Source organism: Entelurus aequoreus, linkage group LG16 (assembly GCF_033978785.1).
Source record: "Entelurus aequoreus isolate RoL-2023_Sb linkage group LG16, RoL_Eaeq_v1.1, whole genome shotgun sequence".
Classification (NCBI taxonomy): Eukaryota; Metazoa; Chordata; class Actinopteri; order Syngnathiformes; family Syngnathidae; genus Entelurus; species Entelurus aequoreus.
Genome location: NC_084746.1, coordinates 22,090,948 through 22,115,473, shown reverse-complemented (window position 1 = coordinate 22,115,473; position 24,526 = coordinate 22,090,948). Strand labels below are relative to the sequence as shown.

The window sequence follows — 24,526 nt, the reverse complement described above, 5'->3', positions numbered from 1 at the left end:
GGTGGTTGTCGGGGCTGGCGAACTTGCCGACTTCGTTTTGGTTTGTTGTTATGTTGGTTGGCTTGTCGGGTGTCGGCCCGAGCCTGCTCTCCTGCTCTGCCGTGCCGTCCTTCATGCCAGGTGTCGTGCCGTCGTCTGGGTGCGGGCTTGTCGGTGGTTGTCCCTAGGGAGGAGGGGGGTGCGCCGCCGGATCTGCGGCGGGGGTTGAGGTGATCGGCTGGTTCTCGGTAAAAAGTAGGTGCCAGGGCTTGATCGTTGCCCCGCCGGCTTGTGTATGGATTTGTTGGTTTATATATATATATATATATATATATATATATATATATATATATATATATATATATATATATATATATATATATATATATATATATATATATATATATGTGTGTGTGTGTGTGTATATGTTGTTATTATTGTTATATATGTGTGTATATGTGTATGTATGGATGGATCTAGGAATGTATATGTATGGATGGATGTAGGTACAGTATGTATATGTGTATGTGAATGAATGCATGTGTGTGTATGTGTGTATATGCATATACTGTATGTGTGTGTGTATGTATATAAATATATACATATATATTTTTTGGAGGGGCACTCTCGGGGCCTGCTTGCCCGGTGGGGGTCGACGCCCCAGGCTACTGCAGCCTGGGTCCCACTGTCCTCCCCTTCCGAATGGCTGTCTTGGTTGGGGCCTGCTGGGTCTAGTCCCTGCATCTATTGTGGCAGCTTGGTGCGCTGCAAAGAATTCCGCTGTGCTGCAAGTCGGCCAGCTGCTGGGATAGTGACCTTGTGTGTCAGCGATGTGATCTTTTTTATTTATTTATTAACTGTTTTCTTCCCTCGGGGGGAGGAATCGCCAGGGCAGTTGCTGGATGTTCCATCTCCATCGTTGGGGTCCCTGCAGGTGGGGTTGGTGATTCCCGTGGTCTCGTGCTGAGCGGTCCTGCAGCAGCCAACTTGGGTTGGGCGGCCTGGGGCAGGACCCTCCGTGCGCCGGGGGGGGGGGGGGGGTTGGGCTCGTGGGGGCCCTGTTGCTGAGGGCAGTCTTCCCGTCTGGCTGCGGGGAGTTTCTGGGCCCCTCGGGGCGGGGCATCCTGCCTTTCTGCCCGCGTGGGTTGTGGTATCTCGCTGACCTGAATGTCCCTTGCTTCTCCCGTGCCTTGTCCTCGTCCGGGCGCGTGTGTCTATGGCACAGTAGGCACGGCTCTGGGGTTCCTGTCGCTGGCCAGCCTGGCTGAGTAGGGCTGGTGGTCCCTTATTCCTAGGCACTGCACCTGCTGTTTTGGGTTGGGCTCTCTGGCTGGCTGGGGCTGTACTTTGGCTCCCACACACACTGGGAGACATACATACTCACAATTATACATTGTAAAGTCTGAACCCAAACCAGCACACAGAAGCAGTGGTTGCAGGTACAAAACCCACTCAGCGCTGTTTATTCAAGGGGGCGTTTCCTTTGAATGGCAAAGAAAGTTCTTCCCTATCGGGGCTTTCAAATCAAAATCACACCGTAGGTTCACTTTAACCTGTTATTTCTGATAGCACATAGGAATGCTCATCATGTACTCATGTGCAGGGCTAGTTTGCCTGCAAAGGAGACAGAGACGACTATTAGTCAGATTCCCAAAAACATGGTAAATGTTCGACGGAGGAGACAGTGGAGTTTAGCTTACCGCCCGATGCAGGGGTTCCTTCTCTGAGGAGAGCCAGCGACACAGTGAGACAGAGCTCTGAGCTTAAATAGCCAACATTTGGATTGCCTGACTCAGAGCAGGTGTGCGCTGAGCAGCTGTGCTCCGAGCAGGTGCTAACAATCATGCTGATTGAGGAGTAAATTTGGGACATACCGCCACTCAATGACACTGCCCAGGCTCCGCCTCCTCCCGCTGTGTTGCTCGTCACTGTGGCTGCTGGGCCTGTGGGAACTTTTACCTGATCGGGGGTTTCTAGACGAGACTCCACATACCCCCCCCAAGCTCCTTACTCGGGCCAGGAGCTTAGAGATCCTCTTGCTCGTGTAGGCGGGACATGGCATCGGCGTGCCGCATCTCTTTCCCAGGGCGGTGCTCGACTTTGAATTTGTAGTCCTGGAGTTCCACGAACACTTGGTGACACTGTCATTGCGATCCTTGTTTGTTGCCATCCACTTGAGAGGCGCAACGTCGGTGACCAGGGTGAATTTCCTGCCCCACAGGTAGTACCGCAAGTGGTGTATGACCTACTTCACAGCCAAGCATTCCTTTTTCACTGTCGAGTAATTCCTCTCGTGCTTTAAGAGCTTCCTTCCAGCCCAGACGACATTCTTGGGATTCGCCGATTCGCTCGGGACACTGTGGATTATGATGTCATCCAGAAAGGCTGCCGCGTACGAGCATTGGCAGTGCGTAAGGGGACAGCCTCTGAGTAACGAGTATCATAGTCGAGTATTACCAGAGTATAGCGGTGTCCCCGGGCTGATTTAGGTAGTGGCCCCACGATGTACATAGCAATCCGTGAAAAGGGCGGGGAGAGGATGGAGAGTGGGATCAGCGGGTTTCGGAGCAGAGGCCGGGGCACCGTTTTCTGACACTCCGGACAAGACTGACAAAACTCTTCTACGGCACGCTTCACACCAGGCCAGTAAAAGTGGACGACCACTCGGTTGTAGGTTTTCTGGACCCCCAAATGGGCCCCTAACTGGTGGGTGTGCGCTAGATACATGACTTGAGACACATAGTTCTTTGGTACGAGTAGTTGTTCAATGAGCTTCCCCCCTTAGCTTTGGTCCCTCTATACATTAGTCCATTCTTTACAACGAAGTGGGGCCAGGTTAAGTTCCTCCCCCCTGGAGACAGCTGGCCATCTATGGTGGCGACATCACGACGGGCAGCCTCCAGATTCCGATCAGACCACTGTGCAATGGCAAACTCTCCCCTTTGGGCTGTAGCTGCAGCCTCAACCCCTGGGAACTCGGCAAAGGGGTCCTGGTTCAGCAGAGGAGTCTCCCCTCCTGTGTCCTCTCTCTCCGACGCAGAGCTCTCAGAGGGGGGTCCCTCAGTGCTGGGCCGGAAGGCTGGACAGGCAGTCCTCTGGGTTGAGGCGGCAGGTCGGCAGACTCGTTGCTTCCCTCGTCGAAGGGGAGGGGCCCGGAGGCCGCTAGACCAGTAGCTCAGACAGAGCTCTGAGCTTAAAGGCCTACTGAAACCCACTACTACCGACCACGCAGTCTGATAGTTTATATATCAATGATGAAATCTTAACATTGCAACACATGCCAATACGGCCGGGTTAACTTATAAAGTGCAATTTTAAATTTCCCGGGAAACTTCCGGCTGAAAACGTCTAGGTATGATGACGTTTGCGCGTGACGTCAAGGGTTGAAGCAGAAGTATTCAGACACCATTGTATCCCAATACAAACAGCTCTGTTTTCATCGCAAAATTCCACAGTATTCTGGACATCTGTGTTGGTGAATCTTTTGCAATTTGTTCAATTAACAATGGAGACTGCAAAGAAGAAAGCTGTAGGTGGGATCGGTGTATTAGCGGCTGGCTACAGCAACACAACCAGGAAGACTTTGAGTTGGATAGCAGACGCGCTACCGTGACTACCTTGACTACCTTGACTTCCTCTGTCTCCGCATCGATGATTGGGTGAAGTCCTTCGTCGCGCCGTCGATCGCTGGAACGCAGGTGAGCACGGGTGTTGATGAGCAGATGAGAGCTGGCGTAGGTGGAGAGCTAATGTTTTTAGCATAGCACTGTTAAGGTCCCGTAGCTAAGTTAGCTTCAATGGCGTCGTTAGCAACAGCAGTGCCAGGCTTCGCCAGGAGGTACAGCAATAACCGTGTGGTTACAGATCCAGAGTTTGGTAGTATTGTTGATCTTCTGTCTATCCTTCCAGTCAAGGGCTTATTTCGTCTGTTTCTATATGCAGTTAAGCACGATGCTATCACGTTAGCTCCGTAGCTAAAGTGCTTCGCCGATGTATTGTCGTGGAGATAAAAGTCACTGTGAATGTCCATTTCGCGTTCTCGACTCTCATTTTCAAGAGGATATAGTATCCGAGGTGGTTTAAAATACAAATCCGTGATCCACAATAGAAAAAGGAGAGTGTGGAATCCAATGAGCCCTTGTACCTAAGTTACGGTCAGAGCGAAAAAAGATACGTCCTGCACTGCCTCTAATCCTTCACTCTCACGTTCCTCATCCACAAATCTTTCATCCTGGCTCAAATTAATGGGGTAATCGTCGCTTTCTCGGCCTGAATCGCTCTCGCTGCTGGAAGCCATCATTGAAAACAATGGGGAAATGTGAGGAGCCTTTCAACCTGCGACGTCACGCTACTTCCGGTACAGGCAAGGCTTTTTTTTTTATCAGCGACCAAAAGTTGCGAACTTTATCGTCAATGTTCTCTACTAAATCCTTTCAGCAAAAATATGGCAATATCGCGAAATGATCAAGTATGACACATAGAATGGATCTGCTATCCCCGTTTAAATTTTAAAAATTCATTTCAGTAGGCCTTTAAATAGCCAACGTTTGGATTACCCGACTCAGAGCAAGTGTGCTCTGAGAAGGTGCTGACAATCATGCTTATTGAGGAGTAAATTTGGGACATACAGTACCTCCACTCAATGACACTGCCCAGGCTTCGCCTCCTCCTGCTGTGTTGAGCTCTGCCGTCACTGTGGCTGCTGGGCCTGTGGAAACTTTTACCTGATCGGGGGTTTCTAGCCGAGACTCCACAACATACATATGTATATTCATTCTTTAATACATACTCGCACACATTGGTACTTACTCACATACATACGTTCCTACGCTCCCACATACATCCACACGCACCTTCAATGTACAAACATACATATACACATACTGTACATATACATCACTGTACAAACATACATATACAGTACATATACAAGCACATATGCATACATACACTCATGTATATAATCGCGTTTCATCAAACATACAGTAATGTTGTTCCCCTTGGGGAAAAACACGGTACACTGACAAAGCTTAACCTATTGTTACTATAACAATCTACAAGGTTAATACAGTTCGCTTCTCTTTCTTCCCCTCCATTTATCTGCTTTCTTTTGTATTTCAAGTTATCATTACATATATGTATTGTTACATTTGAAACGATTGTATTGTTGATAATAGAGGTGATTATTGTATTATTCATTATCAACAGTACTATTTCTATTGGTATTTTTGTATTGGAATATATTTCTTAAGAATGTTGACGCGCCATTTGACGCTCTTTTCATTGCTGTCAACATTTGCATATGAAATAAGGAAAATTCCTCCTCTCACTAGAAAATGTTTGTTTGAAACTAATTTCTTCTAATCTGCAAATAACTGCGAAAAGGGAATGGGTCCATGCCAGTGAACTATCTCCATCCTTTTAGTTATAGTGTAACAAAGCAAAACGTAAACAACTGCTTGCTGGGAATTACTCAATATGGCAACCAAAGGACCCCTGAAATCCCCAAGGATCCATCATGGGAAAAAATTTACTACAGTAGTTAGACTGGATCAGAATATTTCAAAATTACACACATTATTCTGAAATACAGTAGGTGAACGCTTAAATTGTATTTGACTTGTGTTTTCATTGTAAACATTCTGTAAAGTTATAACTTTGATAGTGACATTTGTACTTACAATTTTCTTCATCTAAAATAAGTCAAAAATATATCCAAAGAAAACTAGAATAAAAAACAATATGCTCTGAAGCTAAACACAAAACTGCCACAAAACACAATGTGACAAACTAATAAGTAAAAAAGAAACACTTGCTAACATATTTCATACATCAACCATAGAATACAAACCAGTGTTTGGTTATTAAATATTTGATTTGCCTGAACCAAACAGTACATTAATTCTCTTATATTTGTTTATATATGGTACTTTGGTGGTCCAGTTTTCCCCTGGACACCATTGGGATGTAAAAAAGATGATTTGCGGTGCAAGACTTGATTTATCTAAGGCCAAGTGTCCCCAACCTTTTCGGCACCAGGAACTGGTTTAATGGAGGCAATATTTCCACGGACCGGCTTTTCACGTGTGGTAGATAAATACAGCAAAAATAAGTGCATGAAAAATACAATTTACCACAACACTGAATTAGTGAGAGCCCTGGGCTTGTTTCTTTGCGATGGTCCACGGCAGGTTGATGTATATACTACATGCTAAATGTTCATTATTGTGTATTGTCTCATTGTAACAAAGATATAACAAATAGTGACTTCCTATCAGAAGCTAGAGCATATTATACATCGAAGAACATGCTTTGTGGTGTGTCTAATGGGACAGGCGAAAGTTAAGCCGCCGAAAATGCGATCGTTTATAAATGAATGTTTCTGTGCGGCCCTGTAGCAAATGCATCACGGACCGGTACCGGACCCCAGACCGCTGGTTGGGGACCACTGATCTAAGCAGTTTGCATTCTAACAAATTATTCATTAAGTTCAACCAGTTTTGAGTCATCATAACATCATGGGTACATAGTGTAATGATAAGTGCGACCAGTAGATGGCAGTCAAACATAAGAGATAAGTGTAGCCTGCACTATGATGGGTCTCAAGTAAACAACACCAACATTTTAAATGTTCCATAAAATATAGAACATTACACACGGCGCTCAAAAATCTATCAAAATGTTTTAGTACGACTTTGGTAAGCTATGAAGCCGCACCGCTTGATGGATTGTCGGCGCATTAAACATACAAGTATTATTATTATGTGTGTATAAGGTAAGACATTATCTGGCGTTTTGTTTCGCAATATTATGCAAAAGCAACTTTTCTTACCTTCTGGTACCTGCTGATCTGTATTTGGGATCTGCGTAAATCCTGAAAAATTGTGCGCTTCCGCCTTTGTAGTCCAGGACGACCCCGTAGTCGATAAGCTTCTTCTTTTTCTCTATCTTCTTGTTATGGTACATTCATCCTCCGCTGTTGCCATTTCTAATATAAAGTAGTGTAAAGTTCTTACTTATATCTGTCAGTAAACTCGCCATGAAAGCGCTAAAACTTACCGGTATAGTGAGTTTAGATTATTCACTTAAGGAATTTTATTAGAATTCCGGTTGGACGGTTTTTCACAGGACACATTTCCAGTGTGGTTGTTTTCAGATGAGGAGATGCGGCTCTGATATTGATTTAAGTAAAGTCTGAATGTTATTAAAACAGTTAGCTCCATCTTTTGACACTTCTTCCACTCCCGTCCTTGCACGCTACACCGCTACAACTAAGATGACAGGGAGAAGACGCTGTCGAAGGCGAGCCACGTTAATAAGACCGCCCACATAACGGTGCATCCGGAAGCGACTGTCAGAAAGCGGCTTGAAGATGATCTGTAAAACATAATCTATGCAACATTTTGACCAAAGAACCACCATTACATGTTATGTAAACCACAAGGAAGTGTTTTACATTTCGAAAAAAATTATAACAATATGACTCATTTAATGCGCCTAATTTATTTTAAAAAAAGATCAATAATAGACCATTCATCGGCAGTGCGCCTTATAATCCGGTGCGCCCTATGGTCCGGAAAATACGGTATGTACATTGTGACAGAACAGGAACGCTGATAGGTCCGCGTTAGGGTGGCACGCCGTAAAAGGTGGGGAAAATGATAAACATGGGGGGAAGAAGAGGTGAAAAAAGCAAGCAGCTTGGTGGTAGTTAAAGATCAGGAAAAACACTCTATAGCAAAGCACATATACATTTTATGACATACAACTCGAGGCTTGCCACCTCGAGTTAGGGGGCAGGCATCAGGCCCGAAGCTGCCAGCCACTAGGGGCGATGCTCCGTTTTCCATCATACCACATGGGGTGAAGCATCGAAAGCCTGGGATATGGGTTCGTGTGACGTGTATTTTCTGTGTATTTTCTGCTGCAATCTCTATAACAGCCAGTCAGTCCAACAAAAGTAAAAAAACAACAGGTGTGAGCGACAAGGAAGGAATTTGTTGTGTCTTCACTGCTCTGTCCTTTAGGGAGGTCTCAAAGCCATGTCACTTGCAGCCAGGGAAAATAATCCAGATTAGAATGTTTGTGTTTGAGCAAGCAAAAACTAATTTAAACGTTTCACTATGTCTATTTCTGGTCCTTAAATTCATCATACTTCGCCATGCGGAGCAGATGGCGTCTCCAAGCTGTTGTCCAGTTTGCGATTTAGATCCCAAAAAGTCAAGAGTACCCAGAGTTCTGCTCGCATCCTTCAATCATTTGTGGCAGCTTTAGGGTACTTTGAACAGCTGCCAGCATCTTTTAATTTGTCGATAAACCAGGGCAACGCTTACTCCAATCAGCAGATGTTCTATTATCATGATTCCGAAACGGTAGATATCTTCATTGTCCTCGAATGAAAGGGTCGCCATGCGCGCGGCACTCTGCTTCTCCCACAAGTCTGTGTGTCTAGCAACAACTGGTTCCCCAGGACAAGCAGGTCCCCCCGAACCCAGAGATCTTGTCAAGTTCATTGAGTGACTAGTTGATCAATTCAATTTGGAGAGCAGTGCAAAAAGAGGATACAAGAAAGTTAAGACAAGACAAAACAAAGAAGCAAGCAGGAGAGGCAAGGAGGAGGGGAAAGTGTCCGCCTTCGATGAATGCCAAAGAGAAAATGTCTTATTTCTTGAAAGTTTTTAAATTTGAGTCTGCAACCAGACAAGACATCACTTGGAACTAGAGATGTCTGATAATATCGGTCTGCCGATATTATCGGCCGATGAATGCTTTAAAATGTAATATCGGAAATTATCGGTATTGATTTTTTTATTATCGGTATCGTTTTTTTAAAATGATTATTTTATTTTTTATTAAATCAACATAAAAAACACAAGATACACTTACAATTAGTGCACCAACCCAAAAAACTTCCCTCCCCCATTTACACTCATTCCCACCAAAGGGTTGTTTCTTTCTGTTATTAATATTCTGGTTCCTACATTATATATCAATACAGTCTGCAAGGGATACAGTCCGTAAGCACACATGATTGTGCGTGCTGCTGGTCCACTAATAGTACTAACCTTTAACAGTTAATTTGACTACTTTTCATTAATTACTAGTTTCTATGTAACTGTTTTTATATTGTTTTACTTTCTTTTTTATTCAAGAAAATGTTTTTTATTTATTTATCTTATTATTATTTTTAAAAAGGACCTTATCTTCCCCATACCTGGTTGTCCAAATTAGGCATAATAATGTGTTGATTCCACGACTGTATATTTCGGTATCAATTTATATCGGTTGATATTGGTATAGGTAATTAAAGAGTTGGACAATATCGGAATATCGGATATTGGCAAAAAGCCATTATCGGACATCCCTACTTGCAACAAAGGTATGACAATATGGTATCGTTTGATTTAATGTAAATCGATACCCGGTAAAACTGACAGAATAATGTACTGAATTAGGTACCCATCCCTAATATGGAATAAATATTCTGAATTTTTTTACAGGTAAATGTATATATTTTTATTTACTTTTAGAACAAGTGTACATCATTAATATTTTGACTGTCTTCATTTTGTAGTTTTTATATTTTTATAAAGCAACTCCTGTGTTTCCACTCCACAATTTTTGCTGTGTAACCGTGATGTGTTCAGTAGTTGCCACAAAACTGAAAGAATAAGTGCCAAAGTTGTAATTCAAAAGTACCTGTAGCACTTGAAGATACAACCTAGCATCTCTCTAACAAGCTGCAATGTACTTTTTTGGTCAGCAGCAGGAATTGAACCGTCACCCTGGGCTACTGCTACTGTAACTTCCTGTTCAGCGAAAAGTCAACTTCAAAATAGAAGCATAGCAATATTAGCCTGGATTCTGGATGCAAGAATGAAGAAAAAAATCAACAATCAAGTTCTTTCCGAAAAGTACGTAAATCTGCAAGCAATAAATAGTTTGGTAATGTCGACAACTTGTCAACATGAACCAGTCGTATGTATGATCAACATTTCAACTTTCCACTTTTTTACGTTTTTCTGGAATGTATGTTCACGAAAAGGCAAGCAGTGAAAAAAGAATATATATATGTTCTAATCTAATATTAAAGATTTGATGTTCACATCTTAACATAATTGGACATGATGGGGCCCACTTGTCAACTTTTGATCCCTTCTGGATTCAGAGATGTAAAAGGAGCTTTAATGGCGCACACACAAGCTGAGGAGCCTGCGATGCGTTTAGGCAAGTCAGGCCCTGTGGACCACACATCTTCATCAGGATTGTACACTTGAGTGGTCCCAGAGAAGTTCATTTTCTCCCAGCTGTAACCGCCCAGCACATAAATCCTCTCGGCCCACACCGCCAGGGCCGCCTCACTGTTTGGCAACAGAAGGGGTGCCACATGAGTCCATTGTTGGCTGTGTGTGTTGTAGGACTCCACCTGCAGAATGTCAAATCGCTCACTGGTATCCTCGTGGTCGTTGCTGCCTCCGATGGCGTAGATTAGATTCTTGAGGGAGGCCATGCAGTGCCAGCACCGAGCCAGCGCCATGGGTTGGCATTCCACCCACACGTCGCCATCCGCCAATGGATCATAGCACAGGACATCTTTGCGAAACGGTCCGATCTGACAATCATGTCCGCCGGAAATGTAGACCACACCGTGATGCAAGGTGCCGGCATGGCCGTACGTCAACCTAGAAGACAATAAAAATGTCAAACTAAACAATTCTCTCCTGCAGATTTATGAATACTTGCTGGATGCTGGAAGCTTTGGCAGAAAACTATGACTTAGGCCAGGGGTGCCCACACTTTTTCTGCAGGCGAGCTACTTTTCAATTGACCAAGTCGAGGGGATTTACCTCATTCATATATATCATTTATATTTATTTATTTATGAAAGATACATTTTTGTCAACAAGTTAAAGGTGTTTAATGATAATACAAGCATGTTTAACACATAGATTCCTTTCTTTCATGAAGACAAGAATATAAGTTGGTGTATTACCTGATTCTGATGACTTGCATTGATTGGAATCAGAGAGTACGCATTTTCAAATGGAGGAGAAAAAAAGTCCTCCTTTCTGTCCAATACCACATGAAAGTGGTTGGTTTTTGGCATTTTATTTGTCCAGCTTCAATACTCGTTTTTATACCCTTTACAATAAATACATTGCGGCAAACTTCGTAGCTTGCTAGCTTGTGTGCGCTACCTTTCTGAGACTCTGTTGTTAGCGCAGGCAGGATGAAGCACCGCTTTTATTGTGAAAACAGGAACTGTGCAGTCGGTCTTTATAGAGTTTTGACGGCAGGTACGGCGCGAGAGTCTGTTGAAATTAAAAGTGTTTCTCGCCTTCCTGTCGGTAATTTTTTCTTAATAATGAGCCCGCAGCAGCCAGCGTCATCTCAAAAGACCCTCAGGTGCTGTGAATGTCAATCAAGTGACGAAAGTGACATTTTAGTGAAGATTGATGATCGATCATTTTTAGGTCTATTTTTTTAATGGCTGGCTGCCGATCGACTGACAAACCCTCCGCGATCGACCGGTAGCTTGCGATCGACATAATGGGCACCCCTGACTTAGGCTAAAAGTTAGATAAGTCATATAAGAACAGTTCACCACTTCACCAAGTTGCAATCACATCGATGCATGCTAATTAATGCTAATTCTTGCAAAACCCTGTGAATTATGCGAGGCTTTGCTACTTTGTTCAATCCCAGCAATTTACCCCGCACATTTTGGCCAATCAAATTTGTCACTGAGCAGTGCTCAAATGCACACGTTGTAGAAGCCACACTTGCTATTTCTCTAAGTTGTTTGTGTGGATAAGATTGGTCACCTTCCCGCTGCACTGGTTGGTTGTGGGTTGCACTGTGGGAGTGGTGTTTTCATCATATTAGGCACATACACCTGCGGTGCGGGTGGCATGGATTGTGATGGCAGGGTGAGTTGGAAATAAACTTTTTGTACCGTATTTTCGGGACCATAGCGTCACCTGATTGTAAAGTGCACTGCTGATGAATGGTCTATTTCTGATCTTTTTTCATATATAAGGCGCACCGGATTATAGGGCGCATTAAAGGAATCATATTATATATTAATTTTTTGTAAATTGAAAACACTTCCTTGTAATGGTGGTTATTTGGTCAAAATGTTGCATAGATTATGTTTTACAGATCATCTTCAAGCCGCTTTCTGACAGTCGCTTTCGGATTTGCCGTTTTGTGGGCGGTCTTATTTACGTGGCTCACTTTACGCTACTTTAAAATACTTTACTAGAAATGGCAACAGCGGAAGATGAATGCCACATAAGAAGGTAGAGAAAAAGAAGAAGCTTATCGACTACGGTGTCGCCACGGACTACAAAGGCGGATGCACGCAATTTTTCAGGATTTATGCAGATCCCAAATACATATCAGCAGTTACCAGAAGGTAAGAAAAGTTTCTTTTGCATAATATTGCGAAACACAACGCCAGATAATATGTCTTACCTTATACACACACCATAATAATACTTGTATGTTTAATGCACCGACAATCCATCAGGCGGTGCGGCTTCATAGCTTACCAAAGTCGTACTAAAACATTTTGAGCGCCGTGTGTAATGTTCTATATTTTCAATGGAACATATAAAATGTTGGTGTTTACTTGAGTCATATTCCATCATAGTGCAGTCTACACATATCTCTCATGTTTGAATACTATCTATTGGTCACACTTATCATTACACCATGTACCAAATAAAATTGCTTCAAGGTCGGTAAGCAAAACCAGAATTATTCTACATTATACATTAGGAGCACTGGGTTATAAGGCGCACCATTGAGTTTTGAGGGGGAAAAAATTATTTTAAGTGCGCCTTATAATCTGTAAAATACGGTAGTCTTTTACTGTCTTCTAAGTCATTACAGTCTGGTCCATCATTTTGATATATTGATCAACTGTGTCTTCTTCATCATTCGTCAATACAAAGTAAGTGCCTGTTTCAATGCCAAATAAAATTCCTTCCACCATCGGCCTGCCTGGATATGATTAAGATCTGGATAAACTCAACAAATGCTGATATTGTAGTCTTATCTGAAACTTGACTTAAACAATCTGTGCTTGATAAAGATATTTACATTCATGGCTATAATGTCTATCGTACTGACCGACAAAGAAAAGGTGGTGGAGTGGCTATATATATTAAGCAGAGGTTTGATGTTAAATTAGTGCTCTCTGAATCAGTAAGTAAAGAACTTGAACTGTTAGCACTTGAAATTGAATTAGCTAGAAATCACCACATTATGCTAGTGGGGTGTTATATGCCTCCATCTGCCCCTAGTAATTCCCTATCTACTCTTGTGAAGCTTCTGTCTCAACTGACATACAATGAAATAGTGATGGTTGGTGATTTGAACTGGGACTGGCTCTCATCTGTGTCTGACTCTTTGAAAGCACAGTGTGAATCTCTAAATTTAACACAATTAATTAACTCACCTACAAGACCTAATCCTAAATGCCCTCAAAAAGCTACACTCATTGACTTAATTCTAACAAATATGCCCTTTAAATTTGTTGCATCTGGTGTTTTCCCTAATGATGTGAGTGATCATTGTGTGATTGCAGTAGTGCGAGACACACGGATTCCTAAAAGCAAGCCTCGTCTTGTTGAAAAACGTAATATGAAATTATTTGACACGCAAGCTTTTTTACATGACTTGCATCTTTTTAACTGGGATAGAATTGCTCTTTTTGATAATGTTGAACTGGCTTGGAAATATTTTCAAGAAAACAAACATGCCCCTTTTAGAAAATTTAGGGTTAAAGGAAGTGACAATCAGTGGTTTACAACGGACCTGTCAGATGTATTGCATGAGCGTAATGCTGCATGGGCCAGGGCACGCAAGTCAGGGTTAGAAGCAGATTGGTTGAATTTTAGACAACTAAGAAATCAATTTACCGCTCTCCTTCGGAAAGTCAACTGAAAACCTCAAACACCCAAAGAAGTTTTGGAAAATCATCAAATCTTTGTCCGCTTGCTGTAATTCAGTCAATCTCCCACCTAGTATACTTGTTGAAGGTGTCAGAGTAAGTGACAGAAGACAAATGGGTAGTCATTTTAATAATCATTTTATTTCCTCTTGTTTTCTCTATAATTCTGACAACATTACTGAAGTTCCGCTAACTCCGGAAAGAAACGTTGAAAATACCCAGGTTTTAAACTTTACGCCCTTTACCACAACAGAGGTCATGAGGGCTCTAAAACAACTTAAACCGAGAAAGCCAGCTGGCTAAGATAAGTTGGAACCGCTCTTCTTAAAGTTGGCAGCTGAAATTATAGCTGGACCACTGACTCACATTTTTAACCTTACTCTAACTTCAAATAAAATCCCCTTGGATTGGAAATCTGCCCTTGTAATTCCCCTATTAAAAGGAGGTGACCCTAGTAATCTAAATAATTACAGACCGATCTCTACACTCTCTGTTCTGGCAAAAGTGCTTGAATCCCTTATAAGTGAACAGATAAAAGACTTTTTGGACATTCTGTCATCATTTCAGTCAGGTTTTCGCAAAAATCACAGTACTGTTACTGCTGCTATGAAGTTTATAAATTATGTAACTGAAGCTCTTGACAAGAAGCTGTGCTGCCTGTCCCTCTTTATTGACTTTTCAAAGGCATTTGATACTGTTGATCATGTAATTTTAATCAAACGTCTTTCAGCTATTGGTTTTTCTCAGCAAGCAGTTGGATGGTAGCAAATTACCTCACAAGTAGAACTCAGGCTGTTCAGATAGAGGCTGTTCCTCCTCGGACGTACTGCAAGTAAAAAAGGGTGTCCCTCAAGGTTCTGTGTTGGGCCCCTTATTATTCACTACTTACATAAATAATCTTGGACAGAATATTCCGAACTCAACTTTCCATTTCTACGCTGATGATACTGTCATATACTGCACAGCACCCACTCCTGCTGAGGCCTTTAAATATTTACAACATGCATTTGACAGAGTACAATAACATCCATCCATTTGCTACCGCTTGTCCCTTTTGGGGTCACAGGGGGTGCTGGAGCCAATCTCAATTTTGCTATATTCTACTGGTTTTAAATGCAGAGAAAACAAAGGGCATGATCTTTACCACATCAAAAACGGTAAGATCAGCACTGTGTGAGAACATTTTAACAAGAAATGGGTAACACATTGTGTTAGTATCTTCTTTTAAATATTTAAGATTCTTAATTGATGACCACTTGAGTTTTAAGGAGCACATTCAGTATGTTGTAAAAAAACTGAAACTTTTACTGGGATTTTATTATAGAAACAAGTCTTGCTTTTCTTTTACTGTGAAACAGAAATTGGTGGAAACAACCTTTTTTTATTGACTATGGAGATGTGTTGTACATGAATGCTACTGCTGGTTGTCTCCACAAGCTGGATAGTGTGTACCACGGTGCACTGAGATTCATCAGCAACTGCGCTCCCCTTACTCACCATTGTGTGTTATACTCAATGGTTAACTGGACATCTTTATGTACTCGACGCCTCAATCGTTGGTATGTGTTCATCTACAAAACCATTCTGGGTATCACTCCATCTTATTTATCTTGTCTTTTAACAAAGAAACAAGGAAGTCACAATCTTTGTTCAATGAATGTTTTGCAATTTGTCATCTCCGAAGTAAGAACTGAACTGGGCATGAAAGCATTTAGGTTTTCAGCACCAAAGGCTTGGAATAACCTACAATCAAATCTTCAACTTCAAACCCTTGTTACATTAAATGAGTTTAAAGCTTCTGTGAAAGGATTGCAGTCTACCTTGTCTGTATGCACATGTGTTATGTGAGCAAGTTTTAATGTTGTAAATGTTATGTTTCATGTGTTGTTTACTGTTTTTAATGTAACCTTGCTGCTGCCCTCTTGGCCAGGTCTCCCTTGGAAAAGAGATCTTTGATCTCAATGGGATTTTACCTGGTTAAATAAAGGCTAAATAAAAAAAATATATAAAAATTACTGTCTGGTCCATCATTTTGATATATTAATCAACGGTGTCTTATTCATCATTTGTCAATACGAAGTAAGTGCCTGTTTCAATGCCAAATAAAATGGAGCAACAAACACCAACATGTACATATGATTAGTCTGAGGCGTCACCAATGTCAGCCACCCGTAGTCTTAGCTGGCCGCGGAATTTCGAGGAACGTTTACATTCAAACACTGCAAAACACGTCATCAGTCAAACCAATCAAATGTGTCCATGAAAATATATGACACATAACATTGCAACTTTTGCCACAACTTTGTGAAAAAGCTGGTGCAGAATCAGGCATTTTAGACAGCAACAATCACAAGAATAAAGCCAGGAAAATCCTGATTGGACCTGACAAAAGACTTATTACGTCAACATAAGTGATTGTCGACATAACTGAAAACAGCCGTTGCTTGCACAGGTACTTGTGACTGTGCAAAAACAGAAATATGCATATCTGATTAAAAAGTGGAGTGTTGAGCAGTGGTTAGTCTTAAAGGGGAACTGCACTTTTTTGGGAATTTTGCCTATCGCTCACAATCATTACAGATGGATTTTTTTTAATGCATTATAAATATCAAATAAACATAAAAAAAAGTCCGCTTGCAGCAGAACCAATGGGAGCTCCACTATTCCGCCCATAAAAAACAAAAATTAACCATTCAAAAACCACCAACAATACTCAATTTACATTTCTTGATTTAAATATTAACCAAGTATTGGTGATATTGTTATTATAAGCGCTAACGCAGACAAAGTATTTTTAGCGGCGCCGTGTTCACTAGCGTGTGTCCCTATGTTTCCATCATCGAGTGGAAAGCTGTTTTCTGCTTCCTTGCTCCTTGGAAGTTTATTGTAGATCATGAATCCTGCATCTCACCTGCACATTAGACGTCTGAGTGGGTAATCCGACAAGTTGGGACACTTTGACAGCCATTTAGGACCCGAAACTGGCGAGGACGACACGAAAAGTGCAGTTCCCCTTTAAGGATCTAAGGCTTAGCTAGGCATGGACCCGTATACTGTACCTTGCATGGAAAAACTGACTATTTCAAAACCACTAAAATTTTCCTTCATTCAGTCCATACGATATAAGTGACAGTGAAAGTTGCAAATCCTTCAGGTTGCGTGTGGTTGCAGGGGTTATATCAGAAATCCCTGCACACAGCCCTGAAGGCTGAATGACAGATGAAGGAGGATCGTCCCCTGAACTTTTCTCTGCCAGTTAAAATAACAAAATCAGCCGTTTGTAAACGCTTCACCTTCTACGCTGGCTTCCGCTGTAGACATGTGTCTGTTAGCTCTAGTGCCCCCACTTCTCCCAGTGTGGTGAGTCAGAGTACTGCTTACTAATACCAAAGCACTTTGGCATTGGTGGACTACAACCTTCAGCTTCTCTTTTCTCTATCAGGGTGATTATCAAGCATGTGCTTACATTAAAAACAATAAAGAAGCTGTGGGTTCTAGACAAGGCTGCCCTTTGTCACCGATTCTGTTCATAACTTTTATGGACAGAATTTCCAGGCGCAGTCAGGGCGTTGAGGGTATCTGGTTTGGTGGCTGCAGGATTAGGTCTCTACTTTTTGCAGATGATGTGGTCCTGATGGCTTCATCCGGCCAAGATCTTCAGCTCTCACTGGATCGGTTTGCAGCCGTGTGTGAAGCGACTGGGATGAGAATCAGCACCTCCATGTCCGAGTCCATGGTTCTCGCCCGGAAAAGCGTGGAGTGCCATCTCCGGGTTGGGGAGGAGATCTTGCCCCAAGTGGAGTAGTTCAAGTACCTCGGAGTCTTGTTCACGAGTGAGGGAAGAGTGGATTGTGAGATTGACAGGCGGACGCTGTATCGATCTGTTGTGGTGAAGAAGGAGCTGAGCCGGAAGGCAAAGCTTTCAATTTACCGGTCGATCTACGTTCCCATCCTCACCTATGGTCATGAGCTTTGGGTTATGACCGAAAGGACAAGATCACGGGTACAAGCGGCCGAAATGAGCTTCCTCCGCCGGGTGGCGGGGCTCTCCCTTAGAGATAGGGTGAGAAGCTCTGTCATCCGGGAGGAGCTCAAAGTAAAGCCGCTGCCCCTCCACATCGAGAGGAGCCAGATCAGGTGGTTCAGACATCTGGTCAGGATGCCACCCGAACGCCTCCCTAGGGAGGTGTTTGGGGCACGTCCGACCAGCAGGAGGCCAAGTGGAAGACCCAGGACACGTTGGGAAGACTATCTCTCCCGGCTGGCCTGGGAACGCCTTGGGATCCCCCGGGAGGAGCTGGACGAAGTGGCTGGGGAGAGGGAAGTCTGGGCTTCCCTGCTTAGGCTGCTGCCCCCGCGACCCGACCTCGGATAAGCAGAAGAAGATGGATGGATGGATGGATGGATGGGTTCTAGACATTCATGGTGTAAAAATGTACCTGCAAACATTATTTTAGCGACCTTGTGCAAGCAGACCAGCAGTAAGCCACGCCTTCTTCCTCTTTTTCTTTCACACACACACGCACGCACACATACACACTTTTCCAGTTAATTGTACACTTTTTTCTCTAATTCCACAGCCATACATCTTAGAATCATATCACTTAGTATATTACACATTACAAATGCTAAGTGTTAGCATGTTAATGTTTAGGCTAGCTCTTCAGTTCATTTTGTACCATTACAACTAAAACTCACGGATTCGGACACTCGGCGCCATCTTAAAAGTAGGCCAGCTTCCACCGACCCCCAGCCAGAGGTCCAGGTCCCAAATTGTGGGCTTTTTTCAGTATTTTTCTTTAGATAAGATTAAAAAAGATATTAATTAGATGAATTAATTACGAATCAATATTAATTTATCGCTCATTTTTCACTAACAATAAATAATAATAATAATAATAACAATAATGAAAGTATTTATTTCAAACAAAATAAACTTATGGTAAAAAAATGTTTTTTATCATCGTAAGTGGAAGATCAAGAGCTTTTAATTATTCCAAATAATTATTTCCAAATAAGTAAAGACAAAAAATAAATAAAGTGGACTGTCAATATATGTTTGAAAAAATTGCAGTTCAATAAATGTTGAACATCTTGAAATGCAATTTTCCCCCAGTTGAAAAAACTGGTTCATTTTGTTGCCTTTTTTGTTTTTACCATCACTTTCTAAGAAATTGGGCATTCTTGCTTGTTCGTGAGTGATAAAAGGTCATTTTGTTCACTTGTTTGAAGAAAACATAATTCACACACAGGACATTTGGCTATGCAATGATACAAATTTTTCCAAAATGTTGTTACTTTGCCGTGCTTCTTAATAGCAACTAGCGAGGCTCTATGTCCATGCATTCTGTGTGCGTTAAGAAGCGGTCCCGCCTCCGCCCATGGAGACAAAGATTGTTTAAGGCTGATAAGAGGGTTCACGCTGTTCATTTAAGTCTGCTATTGAATAAAAGCATGTGTGCTATGAGTGACCTGTTTGAAAGTAAGAGACGAAGAAAACAAACACACACAGACAATTTGCTGGAAAAGTTATGGAGTTAATTTTCATTAATCATTTGATTAATTGTGAATTTATTTATTGACTATTAGCCCAGACCTAATTGTAGCGTTTTTTTGCAAAGACCCAAGGAGCATTTGGCTGTTTGAATCTCACTTCCTCTATACCTGTGGTTACTGGACAAGCCGCTCTGCCGCCATAATTACCATATTTTCTAGACTATAAGGCGCCATTAAAATTGTATTTTTTTTTCTCAAAACTCGACAGTGCGCCTTATAACCCGGTGCGCCTAATATACGGAATAATTCTGGTTTTGCTTACGAAGCAATTTTATTTGGTACACGGTGTAATGATAAGTGTGACCAGTAGATGGCAGTCAAACATAAGAGATACGTGTAGTCTGCACTATGATGGCAATATGTCTCAAGTAAACAACACCAACATGTTATATGTTCCATTGAAAATATAGAACATTACAAACTGCGCTCACAAATCTATCAAAATGTTTTAGTACGACTTTGGTAAGCTATGAAGCCGCACCGCTTGATGTGCTTTAACATACGAGTATTATTATGGTGTGTGTATAAGGTAAGACATATGTGGCGTTTTGTTTCGCAATATTATGCAAAAGCAACTTTTCTTACCTTCTGGTACCTGCTGATCTGTATTTGGAATCTGCATAAATCCTGAAAAATTGCACGTGTCCACCTTTGTAGTCTGTGACAACACCAGAGTCAATAAGCTTCTTCTTTTTCTCTATCTTCTTGTTATGTGACATTCATCCTCCGCTGTTGCCATTTCTAATATAAAGTAGTGTAAAGTTCTTACTTATATCTGTCAGTAAACTCGCCATGAAAGCGCTAAAACATACCGGTATAGTGAGTTTACATTATTCACCCAAAGAACTTTAGTTATTAGAGAGTTCCGGTTGGACGGTTTCACGGGACACATTTCCGGCCTTGTTGTTGTTGTTTCCGGATGAGGAGATTCTGCTCTGTTATTGATTTAAGTAAAGTCTGAATGTCATTAAAACAGTTAGCCCCATCTTTTGACACTTCTTCCATTCTCGTCCTTGCACGCTAAACCAGTACAACAAAGATGTTGGGGAGAAGACGCTGCCGAAAGTGAGCCACGTAAATAAGACCGCCCACAAAACGGCGCATCCGGAAGCGATTGTCAGAAAGCGGCTTGAAGATGATCTGTAAAACATCATCTATGCAACATTTTGACCAAATAATCCCCATTACATGTTATGTACACCACAAGGAAGTATTTTCAATTTAGAAAAAAATAATAATAATATGACTCCTTTAATGCGCCCTATAATCCGGTACGCCTTATATATGAAAAAAGATATATAAAAAATAGACATTCATCGGCAGTGCGCCTTATAATCCGGTGCGCCTGATGGTCTGGAAAATATGGTAGTTTAAATAAAATGAATAGCTATTGTTGTAGTGAGTCACAGGTCAGTCTGTGACTTGAGTAGTTTAATACCTTGGCAGTCCTGCTACATAGGACCAGCGGTCTTCAGCAGGACAGTATCGCTCCACAGAAGACAACGCTCCAAAGGCATTTCTTCCACCCACAGCGATCAAGCATTCTCCCACTGCCGCCAGGTAAAAGTTTACCCGGGGTTCATTCATCGAAGCTCCCTGCAGACATAAACAATGAGTTCAGCTGAATGCCAAAGGATAAAGTGCTTTGTTTTTGGTTTGGTACCTTGGTCCATTTGTTGTGGCGAGGATCGTATCTGTACAGCAAGTTACACGCAGCATCTCCAACGTTGGAGGTGGACAAACTTCCACCTGCAACAAAGACAAAGCCTCCGAGCACAGCCAGGCAGTGGTGGCTTTGCTGAGTAGGAAGTTCAGTTTCTGTCTCCCAACAATCACCATTCAGCCGGCAAACGTTAGCACTGAGCTCCTCTCCTCGCTCTGACACCTGACAAATACAACAAAGACAGTTTGTTACGATCAGGTTTGTTCTTTCAGATCAGGTGGTTATTAACCTCTTAAATCCTGGGCTTTAGAGACTAGCTAGAAAAGACATAGCCAAAATAAATATTTCTCTGCATGCTTGTGAATATTGTAATTTAGGTCTTTGTATTGTCAGGATCTTTCTTTGATCACAACTTGTCTTACAATTGTTAGAATAATTGTGTATATATTATCTTATCACAGAACTCTTATGCTTAAGGGCCGTTGCTATAGTTATTATCAATTGTGCTGAAAGTGTATTTTTCTTTTAGTCTGTGCAAAGCTGGCAATCCAAAAGATTGCAAGCCAGTCTCGTATCAGTGTTTGTTTCCAGAATCGGCCTGCTGACTGCCAAGGCCGAACATCGAGTGCCGTGACGCAGACAAAGCAGAGACAAGGCACATTTGCATTTTTGTATAATCATATATTGTGTCTAACTGGAGCTGTCGAGATCACCCCCTTCCCTCAGCGACAGCTTCAGTGATGTAACCAGGGACCTCCCAAATAAATAGAGGAAGCACGTGGGCTGGACTTTTAGAACGTAGTTTGGATCTGTAACTAGAGTACAGCCCAAAAACCGTGTCTCCTCAATTGAGCCAAATTTAACTCTGTTTCTGCATGATTCCTTGCTTCTCATCTGTTTCATAGATGTCATCAGTGTTTGAACCTGACATCTTCTTGACCTTTGAGTCGGGTTCCAACACATCTGACGATTCCAGCCGGGTGTGTAAAACCAGAAAACCATGGCAAACCATCCCCCATTGAGGAGCTGCTTTTCTTCACCCTGACTGGGATCTGAGGATTGACGGAAATGCAGAGGACAAGTGGGAGGAACGCAGATTTCAGTGAGTACGTTTTGAATTACAAAGGAAAAATAGCGTATGACTGAGGGTTACGACACATAGAAAAAAAAAGCGTGTGACTAAGGGTTACGACGCATAGAAAAAGCATGTGACTAAGGGTTACGACGCATAGACAAACCCTGTAAATCCTAGGCTCTAACAGGTAAAAGGCCTAAGAATCAGAAGGACGGCAGAGTGCACAAAAACTGAAAATTCCGTAAAATTCAACATTGAAAATAAGCCAAATTAAGGACAGCGGAGTCCACGTAAAAACCAAAAATTCTAAAACAGAAGAGGCCACGGAAGGACGGCGGAGTCCACATAAACTGAAACTTCCGTAAAATTCAACATTGAAAATAAGCCAAATGAAGGACGGCGGAGTCCAGAAAAACTGAAAAATCCGTAAAACGAGTGTGAAAGTGAGAGTGTGTGGGAGTGATCGCCATTAGGCGATCATTCCATACTAAAGTTGTGAGAAGTAATAGTGGGTTATTGTGGAATCTCTAGGCAAGACATCTCCACTGGGGGAAAAACCTCCAGCAGAAGCGACGTGTACCACAATAATAAATTAAACCACTATATTACAACAAAGAAAAAAGTCATCCTTAAAAGTTCGGCTCTGTAGGGGACGACGGATTACTCCAAATTCTCAAAATGGGAAAAGGGACAAGTAAACCAAAGGTTAGTCCAAAAGGCGAGTTAAAATGTAAAGACTGGAAAGCAGTATAAAAAACAAATCCAGACTTACTGAAATTTCTCGATGACTGGATCTCAAAACATTAATTACCCGGACGCCTCAAAGTAGGTGATATTTAAAACTGCGGGAATCAATAATACAAAAATGCGGAAATAACAAAAAGAAACTGACCAGAATGGGGTGGGAACACATGGAGTGCTGGATGAGGATGGCTCAAAGAAAGGAAGAACAGGAAGAAAGGGAAAGAAAAGGAAAAGAAGAGGAAAAAGAAAGGGCTTAGAGAGACGAAAAGCTTATGTTTCATAGAGCAGAAGATGATGAGACAGGCCCAGTTAGGAGAAGAAATAGGCAAATTGTAAGGGACAATAGTGAGGAAGAAGTACAGACAGAAGCCGCCACACCCAGCGCTCCAACAACAACAAAACGTAGATCAGCGTTAAAGGCCTACTGAAATGACTTTTTTTTTTTTAAACGGGGATAGCAGAGCTATTATATGTGTCATACTTGATCATTTCGCGATATTGCCATATTTTTGCTGAAATGATTTAGTATAGAACAACGACGATAAAGATCGCAACTTTTGGTATCTGATAAAAAAAGGATTGCCCCTACCGGAAGTAGCGTGACGTAGTCAATTGAACATATACGCAAAGTTCCCTATTGTTTACAATGATGGCCGCATGAAGTGAGAGAGATTCGGACCGAGAAAGCGACAATTTCCCCATTAATTTGAGCGAGGATGAAAGATTTGTGGATGAGTAAAGTGCAAGTGAAGGACCAGTGGGGAGTTGATGCGATTCAGATAGGGAAGATGCTGTGAGAGCCGGGGGTGACCTGATATTCAGCTGCGAATGACTACAACAGTAAATAAACACAAGACATATATATACTCTATTAGCCACAACACAACCAGGCTTATATTTAAAATGCAACAAATTAATCCTGCATAAAAACACCTAAGTGTTTGTTATGCTAGCTCCTAGCTCCTATGCTAGCTCCTAGCTCCATATAAGCCGCCAATCCAATTCAAACACCTGCACAACACACACAATCACTCAGCCCAAAAGACCGTTCACCTAACCCAAGGTTCATAAAGCTTATATATTTAACACTAGAAGTCCCAGCATTTTTCTGTCTACGTAGAAGACCCAGAGAGGGGTCATTTGGCCCGACGCTTTTCCCGAATACACTAATCACTCATTTTGTTATGGTAATGAGGCTGTTAGGGGCAGTTTGTCTAGGTAGACAGAAAAATTATACATGTGGGAAATGCCGAAAGGAGCAATGGCAGTGCCAGGATTGTGAGTGACTGCTCAAATGTATGTCAGTCACGTTTACATGGACATGGTTTTTCATTCTTTGTAAATATGCTTTTTTCTTTGTAAATTTTTTTTTTTAAACTATTTTTGGCACACAAAAATAACAATTGCTTCCGCAACAACCCTCCACACCAAAACTGGGAAAACAGTTGCTTTTTCATTCTTTGTAAATATGTTTTGTTTTGTATTTTTTTTAACAATAAATGTCAGAGTGTTGATCCCTTCATTCTGTTGATCCTTGCAAAAACACACA

General features: G+C 42.0%; 1 protein-coding gene across 2 annotated transcripts in view; it reads right to left on the bottom strand.

Moving 5' to 3' along the window:
* Positions 1 to 4,802: 4,802 nt before the first annotated feature.
* The window catches only part of klhl36 (kelch-like family member 36), a 215,850-nt gene continuing 196,126 nt past the window's right edge, over positions 4,803 to 24,526 (bottom strand). For both annotated transcript variants that reach the window (XM_062022366.1, XM_062022368.1), the window contains 3 exons: positions 21,159 to 21,380; positions 20,934 to 21,091; positions 4,803 to 10,661 (listed from right to left, as the gene is read on the bottom strand). In XM_062022366.1, coding sequence (XP_061878350.1) covers positions 10,121 to 10,661; positions 20,934 to 21,091; positions 21,159 to 21,380 — 921 coding nt within the window. In that variant the 3' untranslated portion in view covers positions 4,803 to 10,120. The remainder of the gene's footprint in view (positions 10,662 to 20,933; positions 21,092 to 21,158; positions 21,381 to 24,526) is intronic.